The sequence below is a fragment of the Natrix helvetica genome (assembly GCF_964273705.1).
Source record: "Natrix helvetica genome assembly, chromosome: 16".
Lineage (NCBI taxonomy): Eukaryota > Metazoa > Chordata > Lepidosauria > Squamata > Natricidae > Natrix > Natrix helvetica.
In genome coordinates, this window is record NC_138563.1 from 8,156,546 (window position 1) to 8,169,130 (window position 12,585).

General features: G+C 46.0%; 2 protein-coding genes across 8 annotated transcripts in view; one reads left to right on the top strand and one right to left on the bottom strand.

Annotated features, from left to right (window-relative positions):
* Window positions 1-12,585, top strand: part of LOC309400166 (uncharacterized protein) — a 189,538-nt gene that overhangs the window by 158,245 nt on the left and 18,708 nt on the right. The gene's annotated exons all lie outside the window — the stretch shown is intronic.
* The window catches only part of ARHGEF2 (Rho/Rac guanine nucleotide exchange factor 2), a 164,697-nt gene that overhangs the window by 71,761 nt on the left and 80,351 nt on the right, over window positions 1-12,585 (bottom strand). The window contains exon 1 of one of the 7 annotated variants that reach the window (XM_081968508.1): window positions 7,983-8,436. The exons of the other annotated variants lie outside the window; for them this stretch is intronic. Within the exon in view, the coding sequence (XP_081824634.1) occupies window positions 7,983-8,045 (63 nt within the window). The 5' untranslated portion in view covers window positions 8,046-8,436. Of the gene's footprint in view, window positions 1-7,982; window positions 8,437-12,585 lie in introns of those variants that run through there. 7 annotated transcript variants of the gene reach the window in all.

The window sequence follows — 12,585 nt, forward strand, 5'->3', positions numbered from 1 at the left end:
TCCAAACTTGGGAACTTTAAGACTTGTGGACTTCAACTCCCAGAATTCCCCAGCCAGCATGGCTGGCTGGGGAATTCTAGGAGTTGAAGTCCACAAGTCTTAAAGTTCCCAAGTTTGGACACCCCTGACTTAAAGGAACCGTCCAATTAGCCCCCCCTCCCTTCACCCCGACAAAAACAAGACTTTGGAGAGACTGTGAAACGGATTTCAACAGCCATTGTTTTGCAAGAACGCTGGGCGGGAAAAGAAAGCCACAAAAAGGGCAGCGCCCGAGCGTTTCTGAAAAGAGGAAGCGCCCGCTGCCACGACAGGCGTTGGCTCAACAAGGCCCAAAGTCAAAAGGAGCCCCGCCGGGCATCGCTCCTGATGGCCGCTGGGAGGCCCGACCTCCGCATCCTTCTTCTCCCTTCACGCCTCCTCGTCTGTTGCGGAACACAAAGGGGGGGAAAAAACAGTGGGTCCCCGGAGCCTCGCACAAAGGAAACAAACCTTGTGTTTGTGTAGCTGAGGTCTCCCATAAGTCCTGCGCTTCCTGGCAACGCCACCTGAGTTAAAGCGCCGTGGCTGAGGTTGGCACAACACACGCCGTGTTCTCCACCGTTGGGAACGGTGGGAAAAAACGCTCCTACGTCCCATTTGTTTCTGGGCCGTCCTAGCTTTGAACGGTCACTAAGCGAACTTTAAGTCGAGGATTACCTGGGGCAGAGTTGGAAGGGAGCTTAGAGGTCTTCTAGTCCAAGCAGGAGGCTCTGTGGACAAGTTTGCTGTCCAGTCTAGACGTCTTTTAATCCAGTGGGATCCATTCTACGACCACCTCGGTCCCCCCTGCCCTTGGTTCGTCTTGCTATGGGACCAGCCCGTTTCCATTTCAATTCTTTTACTCTCTTGACGGCATCGTATACTTTCGTTTCTTCTCTGACCCACGTTTTCTTATCTTCCCTTCCCTTACCGTGATCTTTGTGCCCCTTGTCGTCTTTGTGTCGGTTGTGAGGTCAGTGTCCAGGTTTCGCCGGCATATGTTAGAGCAGGTAGCACCCCCTGATCGAAAACTTTGGTCTTCTGACATAGGGGGAGGTTATTCTTCAAAATTACGTTGAGCTTGCCCAATGCGTGAAACCACATTCAACCTGCCGTTCAATTTCCTTTATTGTATCACTTTTGATTGTTGGCCAAGGTATACAGTAGGTAGTGGTTTACGATGTCTAGTTCTTTTTCAGATATAAAAAAATGTTTCTTTCTTTGGTGAATTTATATTAAACGTAACACTTTTTTGGGGTTTCTTTTGAAGCCCAATGGTTCTTCTGCTTTGTGAAGCTCTTAGAATAGAACAACAGAGTTGGAAGGGACCTGGGAGGTCCTCTAGTCCAACGCCCTGCTTAGGCAGGAAACCCTACCACTTCAGACAAAAGGCTATCCAGCATCTTCTTAAAAACTTCCAGTGTTGGAACATTCACAGCTTCTGGAGGCAACTTCTGTTCCACTGATTCATTGTTCTAAGTGTCAGGAAATTTCTCCTTAGTTCTAAGTTTGCTTCTCTCCTTGATTAGTTTCCAACCATTGCTTCTTGTTCTACCCTCAGGTGCCTTGGAGAATAGCTTGACTCCCTCTTCTTTGGGGCAGCCCCTGAGATATTGGAAGACTGCTATCAGTCTCCCCTAGTCCTTCTTTTCATTAAACTAGACATACCCAGTTCCTGCAACCGCTCTTCATGTTTTAGCCTCCAGTCCCCTAATCCTCTTTGTTGTTCTTCTCTGCACTCTTTCTAGAGTCTCCACGTCTTTTATTATATCATGGCAACCAAAACTGAATGCCATATTCCAAGTGTGGCCTTACCAAGGCATTATAAAGTGGTATTAACACTTCACGTGATCTTGATTCTCTCCCTCTGTTGATGCAGCCTAGAACTGTGCTGGCTTTTTTGACAGCTGCTGCGCACGGCTGGCTCCTATTTAAATGGTTGTCCACTAGAACTCCAAGATCCCTTTCAAAGTTACTACTATTGAGCCAGGTACCACCTATACTGTACCTGTGCATTTCGGGTTGTTTTGCCTAAATGTAGAACCTTACTTCTTGTAAGGTGTTTTTTTTCTATCCTTGGGCTGTGAGACTTTTAAATACAACCACAATCACTCCATGCACATGCTAGATTGTTTTTTCCTTTTTCTTTCTTTTTTCATTTCTGTTATAATTTTGCACCAGTGAGGTTTCGCTGTATTTAAGTACAATGACAATAAAGATTATACTTATAGCTGTATGTATCTTTGTAGCTGTTCTGGGTCTTGTGAGAAGAAACCAACCGTCATCTAAGTAGCTCTAGTTCCCCCACCAAAACTGAACCCCAAATGATCTGACTTTGTTGTGTAGGAAGTTAAAACCCACCCCTCAAGACTTTCAAATATTGAAAAGGCAGAATATTCTATTTCCCTGGAACAGAAATGGAGAAACATGTTTTTAGGCAGGAAGCAGACTCTTAATAGCCCCCACCTTTGTCAATGGGCCATTAAAAGGCCTGAGCCAGTCTACTCTACATAACAAAGATCTCCCCCTTCAGCTCCAGGGTGATGGGATTAAGGCACGATACTATTATCCCTTTACCCATCTCAACACAGGGCACCTGGGAAGAAACAACCTTCAACCAAATGTGGACTCACAGCCTACAGAGGTGACCCCGCATGGCCCCCCTGGGAGTCTGACAACCAATCAGAATACAAGCTGAAGATCAAAGGCCAGAGAGGGCATAAAACCAGGGGCTTTCAGCATCTCTGCCTCTTTTCTTCTTCACCCAACATCTGGAAGCATCTGATCCCCCTTTCCTGTTCAGTGCCTCAAACAATGTGATCCTGTCCACCATTAAACCATCTTTCCAAGCAGCTTCCATGTTTCCAGTGTCTTTTTCCCGCTTGGAACTGAACCCAGAAGGAGATTTTCTTCCAATAGTTGGAGCCCAGTTTAACTTGCCTACAAATTCCACCCTCTCCATAAAATGAAAAGGAACAATCGACCCCACCTCATTCCTGTAAGGATTTTAACACCAGGTCTGCAAGCTACGCGTTTCCCCCAAAGTTGGCTTATTTTTTTATTTTTTTAACCGCTGTTCCTTTATCCATCCGAAACGTCCGACTCAAATTTCACGCCCGGGTTCCAACCCCTATACGCGCCTGAATCTGAGATGGCTTATTCTGCCGTCTCCCGTGAGCTTAAAAGAAAGAAAGAAAAGTTTTAGGATTAAAAAAACAAACAAAAGAAAAACAGAGTTTGAAGATGGGAAAGCTATTTTAGGCTCGGCAGTTGGAGCGGTTTTAAAAATAACTGCAATTCAACATCCCGACTTTATTGCCACCCTTAACGCCAGAATAAATCACAGCTCCAAGAATCTCTCCCCCTCCCCACCTCCACCATTTCTCCTCCCCTCCCCCCAAAAATCATTTCTGTAGAACTGAAGGAAGGGAAGCATCCGTCTCTCTCTCTCTCTCTCTCTCTCTCTCTCTCTCTCTCTCTCTCTCTCTCTCTCTCTCTCTCTCTCTATCTAATCTATCTATCTATCTATCTATCTATCTATCTATCTATCTAATCTATCTATCTAATCTATCTATCTATCTATCTATCTATCTATCATCTAATCTATCTATCTAATCTATCTATCTATCTATCTATCTATCTATCTATCTATCTATCTATCTATCTATCATCTAATCTATCTATCTAATCTATCTATCTAATCTATCTATCTATCTATCTATCTATCTATCTATCTATCTATCATCTAATCTATCTATCTAATCTATCTATCTATCTATCTAATCTATCTATCTAATCTATCTATCTAATCTATCTATCTATCTATCTATCTATCTATCTATCTATCTATCTAATCTATCTATCTATCTAATCTATCTATCTATCTATCTATCTAATCTATCTATCTAATCTATCTATCTATCTATCTATCTATCTATCTAATCTATCTATCTAATCTATCTGTCTAATCTATCTATCTATCTATCTATCTATCTATCTATCATCTAATCTATCTATCTAATCTATCTATCTATCTATCTATCTATCTATCTATCTATCTATCTAATCTATCTATCTATCTATCTATCTATCTATCTATCTATCATCTAATCTATCTATCTAATCTATCTATCTATCTATCTAATCTATCTATCTAATCTATCTATCTAATCTATCTATCTATCTATCTATCTATCTAATCTATCTATCTATCTATCTATCTATCTAATCTATCTATCTAATCTATCTATCTATCTATCTATCTATCTATCTATCTATCTATCTATCTAATCTATCTATCTAATCTATCTGTCTAATCTATCTATCTATCTATCTATCTATCTATCTATCATCTAATCTATCTAATCTATCTATCTATCTATCTATCTATCTATCTATCTATCTATCTATCTATCTATCATCTATCTAATCTACCTACCTCCCTACCTCCCTCCCTCCCTCCCTCCCTACCTACCTACCTCCCTATCTATCTATCTATCTATCTATCTATCTATCTATCTATCTATCTACCATCTATCTAATCTACCTACCTACCTACCTACCTATCTATCTATCTATCTATTTCACAAGGTTACCCCAAGGCAATGCTTTAAAAAACAAAGAATTGACGCAGTACGTCCTTCTGTTCTAAGAGAATAGATTCTCTTCCCTCCACTCTCCAAATGTCCCAGTCTGCTGGGAAAAACAACAACAACTATTCAAAATTCCACTTTGACACAGAAGAGTTAGTCCAACTTTACAAAAGTAGCAGGAAAAATGGCATTCCCAAACGATCCGCTACAACCAGTGCTCCCCAACTGGTAGCCCGAGAAGAAATTTTGGTGGTCCCCAGAAAAATTACTTGCCTTTTTTTTATATTGCGCTAAATACGATTGATCTTTTTTAAAAAATTGACATTAGCGGGATTTAAAATTATGAATCTACGTGGTCCCTGAGGTCTGAAAGGTTGGTGACCCCTGCAGTATGACACAGGTGGTCCTCAACTTACGACCGCATTTCTGTTTGATAAGTGGGACTGTTGGGAAGGGAGTTTTGCCCCGTTTTGCGACCTTTCCTGCCACGGTGGTTAAGCGAATCGTTGCCGTTAAGTTGGTCACGCGGTCGTTGAAGTGAATCTGGTTTCCCCCCGTTGACTTTGTAGAAGGTCAGAAGGTCGCAAAAGAGGATCACGTGACCCGGGGACACTGACAGCGTCATAAATGTGAGTCAGTTGCCAAGCGTCTGATCACGGGGAATTCTGCAAGCGTGAAAAACGTCACTTTTTTCAGTGCCGTTGTAACGTTAAATGGTCACTAAATGAACCGTTGTATTCCAAAACTAATCTTATAGTATACTGTATGTATAGCTCACCTTCTAGTATAGGTAACCTACAACTTTTAACCTGTCCTTTAGCAACCGTTTAATGTTACAACGACACTGAAAAGTTATTTAGGACCAGTCCTCGCACTTATGGCCGCTGCCCCATCTCCAATCACCTGATCAAAATTGGAATATGTGACCAGGGGATGGATTTACAACCGTTGCAGGATCCTAGGGTCACGTGATCTGCCACTTGCAACCTTCCCAGAGAAGCTTAACAACCCTACGATTCGCTTAACAACTGTGGTAGTAAAAGGGTTGTAACCTTAGGCATGCTTCACTTAACAACCGTCATGCTTAGCAAAAGAAATTCTTGTCCCAATTGCAGTCATAAGAACTAATCAAGGGGAGAAGTAACCTGGGATTAAGGAGAAACTTCCTAGCAGTGAGGGCAATTAACCAGTGGGACAGCTTGCCACCAGAAGTTCTCGGTGTGCCATCACTGGAGGCTTTCAAGAAAATACAGGACAGCCATTTGTCTGAACTGGTACAGGGTCTCCTGCTTGAGCAGGGGTTGGACTGGATGACCTCCAGGCTTCCTTCCAGTTGTATTCTGACTGAAACTTATCAAGGAGAGAAGCAACCTAGAACTCAGGAGAAATTTCCAGACAGGGAGGACAATTAAGCAGTAAAACAACTTGCCTCCAACAATGGAGGTTTTTAAGTAGAGCCACTTGCCTGAAATGGTCTAGGTTCTCCTTCTTGAGCAGGGGGTTGGACTAGAGGACCTCCAAGGTCCCTTCCAACTCTGTTACTCTGTTATTCACTTGAGCTGATATAGAATCTCCTGCTTGAGCAAGGGGTTGGACTAGAAGACCTCCAAGGTCCCTTCCAACTCTGTTACTCTGTTATTCACTTGAGCTGATATAGAATCTCCTGCTTGAGCAAGGGGTTGGACTAGAAGACCTCCAAGGTCCCTTCCAGCTCTATTCTGATTATTCTTATCATTTGAGCACTGCCTGCAGGGTTTTGAAGACAGCCCATGCGGTTCCCTCCCCCCCTTCATTTTCTCTTCACCACAGAGGTTAAGAGGTACATTGGGCCAGGAGCAGCGACTTCCGAAAGTGTTCCCTGTACCTACTACTCCATTTCGGAAAAGCATTGCAGTCTAAAATGATACGCAGCCTGGGGACTACAAAGCAGCCCGCATGGGCCACCGCACAAGGCCTCCCTCTGGAGCACATGATGCTGGGGAAAGGCCACGAGTTACACCTCCCCCCTTCCAAATCTCGGAATGTGCGCGCACACACACACACACACACACGGGCCCATGTGCCAACAGGTGGGGAGACCCTCCACCGCTCGCTTCTGGAAGGCCTCCAGGTTAAAAGCGGCACGCCCAATGTTAAGACAGCAGTTGCCTTGTCCCACGCGGGAAGGGGCTGAGCGGCACAAACCAGGATCTGTTTCAATGTCGGCCCGTTAAGATGGCTTGACTGACAAAGGAGGCGCAAGCCGGCTCTCGAAAGAGAGACAGTCAAATGAGGAAGAGGCCAACCGGAAACCTGGGATCTGTTTTGCACAATTGCGGGGCTCCCTTCGCGACTCTCCCCCCCCCCCCATGCGAGGGGCATCCTTTGATAGCCTAACGACAGACAACGCCATTGTTTGGGGGAATTGGGGCAACCCTTTCAAAGAAAGGGACATCTGGCAAGGCAAGATGTGAAACCAGAAGCAGGGGGGTGGAGGGGGGGATGGGAGGGGAAGAGGCCCTTGCTTTCAAAATGCAAAATAAAATTATAGGGTGATTTCAGCACCACATGGAAGAGAGCGAGAGAGAGAGGAGCCGTTTTCGAAATCCGTCTATTTGTGTCTTGGCGGCTACCCAAGAGGAGAAAGAGAGAGAGAGAGACTGATGGGCAAGGCACAAAAGACACTCGTTTTATTTTCAGATGATGGGTAGGGGTAGGGGTGGGGGCAAGGGGGGGGCTTCGGTGATCCAGCTCAAGGGGGGGGGAGATCCCATGGCGTTTTGAACAACCTGCAAAATTTTCCACCGATTCAATCAAGCAGGCTTGTTGCGTTCGCCCCTCTCGCATTTATTTTGAGCTTCCGTCCCAAATTAGGATCCTTGGCTGGGGAGGTGTGGGGGAATAATAAGAATAAGAATAATAAGACGGATAAGGATAATAATAGCGAGGAGGAGGAGGAGGAAGAGGATAATAATCGCAATAAGAATAAGAATAATAAAAATCTGGCTCTTAAGTGGAACTAGCCCCCCAACAACTCCCCCCTCCCAAATCACATGAGATATGAATTCATAAAACTTCTCCAAGAATCTACACATTTGCAAGGCTGAAGGAGGGGGGGGGGAGCCACAAAAGCTTTTTTTTTTTGCAGTCTGGAAAGCCGTAGCCACCCTCCCTTCCGATGATCTTTCCCCCCACCCCCGAAAGAACACGCGCTTAATGGAAAGTCCAGAAGCAAGCATCCAATCCACAGTTGCTTCCAAATCCCCCCCAAGAAAGTCTACGCCACAATTCACAAGTCCTCCAGAGCTGGGCTTCTCTTCCCTTAGGTCCTTAAAACAAAGACACCCCCCCAAAAACAACAACAACAACAACAACATGAGAAGCGGAACCAACCTTCAAGATGTTTTCTTTCTTCCGATCGGTTTTAGATCTGGCCAAAGATTCTATCCGAGACATAATCCACAATCTTGGGAAGGATCGGGTTGGGTCTCCCGCTAGTTTAGGATGGCAGGAGGAGTTTGGAGCATCCAAAGAACAAAATAAAAGAAAAAAAAACAGAAAAACCGGGAGGAAAATAGCAGGGAGGAGTGGATGAATGAAGTCGTCCCTCCTTGAAAAAAACCGAGCGAAAGAGAGAGAGAAAAAGGAGAGAAAGACCCCTTCCACGCTTGCCCTTCCTTTGTACACGGCCAACTCACAAAGCAGGAAGTTAACTAGCCATGCTCAAAACTAAAAGTTGGATTATTCAAACTGCTTTGCTCCTCCTCTCAGACACAGAGGAGGAGGAGGAGGAGGAGGGGAGAACCCCCCTGTTCTTACACCACCTAGTAAAGAGAGAGGCAAACAAGGGCTGTCCTGTTCCAGAAGTAGAGCAGATTGCATCAGAACACAAGAGGTTGGAGGGGACCCAGTGGAGTTTCCACGTTGCAAGTGATGCTCCTACTCGGAGCAGCCTCTGCAAGGCAGGGGAAGAGCAGCTCAGTAGCAGCACAAGGAGGGAGATGCAGAAATGCAAAAGGCAGCCCAGCTCCAGATCTTCAAAGCAGCCGTGTGATTCATGGCACCCTGCTGCACAGCCAAGGAACGCTCTTCCACAGCTGCCCAGGACAGAGGCGCACAAACACACCCAGACACACACTTGCCGAGCGTCTTAGCAGCCAGAGGGAAGCAATCATCGCACGCCACACTTTCACTGTTTGCTTCCTTAGAAGCAAGATGCAAGGAACCCGCATCCACCACCCCCAGCAACTCTCGAGGTCACAGTCTTACTTTGTGAAAGAGGATGCGTGGCCCGTCCTCGTGGGGTCGGGGGTTAAGCAAATGAGCTCTGGGTTCAAATCCTCAGCCCGCCAGCTACGGCTTCTCAAGCTAAACGACCCTACAAAGCAAGCGTATCTTTTGAGCTCTTGGCACGAAGAGGAACGGAACGGAAAGTCGTGGTGGCTACTCGCCCAAGGCCAGATTCTGAGATTATCAATATGGATCAATGCGTTTTTCTTCTCAGATTCCATGGCTGGGATTTTCTTCATGGTCTTCTAACCTAAATACTAAATAGGTTTTTAAAAAATGAATTTTTCTTCATTTCTGGATTCAATGTTTGTCAGATGCTGAGACAATTGGGCTATATAGAGAGGATTGCCAATCAAAAGTGCGTCTAGCCAAGGCTGTGGTTTTCCTAGTTGCAATGGATGGCTGTGAAGGTTGGACCATAAGGAAGGCTGAAGAATGGAGACCTTTGAACTCTGGGGCTGGAGAAGACTCCTGCATTGAGTCCCTTGGACTGCAAGGCCATCCAACCGGTCAGTCCTAGAGGAGATCAACCCTGGCTGCTCTTTAGAAGGCCAGATCCTGAAGAGGAAACTCAAAGACTTTGGCCACCTGATGAGAAGGAAGAAGGACTCCCTGGAGAAGAGCCTCATGCTGGGAACAACGGAGGGCAAAAGAAGAAGAAGAAGGGGATGGCAGAGAAGGTGGCGGCTGGATGGAGTCACCAAAACAGCCGGTTTGAGCTTCAATGGACTCCAGAGGATGGTAGAGGACGTGGTCCATGGGGTTGCGATGGGTTGGACACAACTTCACAACTAACAACTACAAAAGAGTGGATTGGTCTGTTCACCAGTGTGGCTTCCCTTTAAAGCTAGTGGGCACAAGTGGTATTTTTAAAGCCCATCATAGCCATCACTGTAGGATGGCTGCTATCCTTCTTCATTCTATAACGAGGAACCAAAATGGCACAATATATTCCTACCATCCCAGCTTCCCTTCGTCTTTTTTTTCTGGATGAGCAGACACATCTGCAAACCACTATTGTTTCCATCCTCTGAGAATGCCACCAATAATCACATGGGAAGGTAAACAAATACCATTTTCGGGTGACATTTAAATAATACTAAAACGCATGGACGCATCCGTGCTATTTTCTTGGAAATGCTACGTGGAATATCCCCAGTCTAACCGATAGCCGTGGGATTACCTGGTAGTTTTCCATTCAAGTTCTAACTAGGTCTGATGACTTTGAAAAGATTTTTGGAGTTGCAAACCCTGCAGATATGAGACCAGGGCCTTCAGAATTGAGGAGAGGGATTTTCAGGCGTCTTAGAAAACTATAGGTAGCACATTGCTAGGCTAACAAGCTCAGACACACGTCCTTCACAAACGCAATATGAACTGTAGGGCTTATATTACGAGCAACCTGAAAAATCGTGCTAGGGACTTATTTTCTGGTTAGGTCTTATTTTCGGGGAAATACGGTACTAAATGCATCCGTCTGGCTGGCAATCTTAACTGGGGCTTATTTCGGGGAGTAGGGCTTATATTACACGCAACCTGAAAAATCATGCTAGGACTTAATTTTTCTGGTTAGGTCTTATTTTCGGGAAAACAGATTATGACTTATGGATAACTGAGAATCTTCACAGGCATAAAACAAGCTAGAATTTCCCCAAATACCTAAAAAGCAATTGTAATCTTCACCCACAACAAACAATTGACGCACCTCCTCAAGCACCGCTGGTCGACTTGCCACTTGTGGAGGAAGCATCACAACTTACCGGAGTTCAACATTTCCTGGAAATTGTTCAGATGGTGAGGCCAACGTTTCTTGGCTTCCCGCCTCGCTATTATTTCCCAAATTAGGGCAAACTGGAGCGAGCAGGAAGAGACGGGAACTTCTCCGCCCGGAAAAGCAACTGGACTTTCCATACGGCGACCGTGTTTCTCCAAAAATAAGACAGGGTCTTATTTTCTTTTCACCCCTGAAATAAGCCCTTGGCCTTATTTTCGGGGAGGTCTTATTATTTTTGGGGTGCAGGAGGCAGTGAGCGTGGTCACCTCGCGGCTGTGTTGCAATGTTTTCGGGGCGGGTTTATTTTAGCGCATGTGCTCAAAAGCCCACTTGGGCTTGTCATCCGGGGAGGTCTTAATTCCAGGGAAACAGGGTAGGTGGTGCGAGATCAAAATCTCCAGTCCACCCCACAGGGCTCTCCCCACTGCAAAGGCTGTGGCCATTCGTGCAATGGGAATTTCCTTCTCATTGAGTTTCCAGGACTATCATTGACTGAGGTCAAGCCGCACCAGTGGTTTCTTCTAGCAGCTGTTACAGGCCTGGGGTCTTTGGCTGAGTTCCCCCCTCCTCCTGCTCCTCCTTTTTAAATCCACATCAAGGTCACGTACCCATTAGCTCTTATCAGAGTATCTTGTGCTCAGATTTACGGCTTTAAATAGAAAAAAAAAGGGAAGGGGGGGGCTGAAAAGTAAAGGAGCCAAAGTTAGAGCCAAAGGGGACAAATCGAATCGAAATATTACATTCTTACTCTCTTGGCTTCCTGGAAAGGCAGAAAAACGTGGCTCCGGAGTCTTGCCTGGGGCTCACAGATCGGAATGGGACGTCTTGCCCAGTGGTGGGTTCCGTATCCTGTTCTAATTGGTACGGTTGGAACGGGCCCGGCGGTGTCCCCATGGATGCACGCATGCATCTTAGCGCCTCCACGAGCCTCCGCAATGCTCCAGCTGCTCCATGCATGTGTGTGGAAGCGTTAAAGACTTAAAAGATTGGTAAGGAGCTTGGGCGGGCAGGTGGGCCCTCCGGAGAACCGTACCGGAGCGGTATCTGGTGCTCCAGGCAGGCTCTGGTATGCCCGTACCGGGGCATACCGCCTGCAACCCACCACTGATCACACCGCAGCCAACTCACCACGGCTATTGTACCGTGGCCAACCAGGCGTGGCCGTCTCACCGCAGCCAACTCGCCATGGGAGAATTCCAAGCAGGATAACTCAACGCAATGTATATTACCTGTCACTGTTCCTTCACCGTGATTTCCATACACCAAAATGGAAAGAATAGCACTAGCACTAGCAATTAAGACTTATATCCCGCTTTACGATGTTTTCCAGCCCTCTCTAAGCGGTTTACAGAGTCAGCCTCTTGGCCCCCCAACAATCTGAGTCCTCAGTTTAGCCACCTTGGAAGGATGGAAGGCTGAGTCAACCTTGAGCCGAACAGGATCGAACTGCTGGCAATGGGCAGAGTTAGCCTGCAATCCTGCATTCTAACAGGAAGGAAGGAAGGGCAATAGCACGTAGACTTATATACCGCTTTACAGTGTTTTCCAGCCCTCTCTAAGCGGTTTACAGAGTCAGCCTTCTGCCCCCAACAATCTGGGTCCTCATTTTACCCACCTCGGAAGGACGGAAGGCTGAGCCAACCTTGAGCCGGTCAGGATCGAACTGCTGGCAATGGGCAGAGTTAGACTGAAATGCTGCATTCTCACCACTGTGCCACCAGGAAGGAGAATGAGAAGGAAGAGAGGGAGGGTGGGAGGGAGGAAGGAAGGAAGGACAGAAGATAGGAAGGAAGGAAGGAAGGAAGGAAGGAAGGAAGGAAGGAAGGAAGGAAGGAAGGAAGGAAGGAAAAATAGCAATAATGTCTAGATTTATATACCGCTTCACAGTTTTTTCCAGCCTTCTCTAAGTGGTTTACAGAATCAGCACATTTC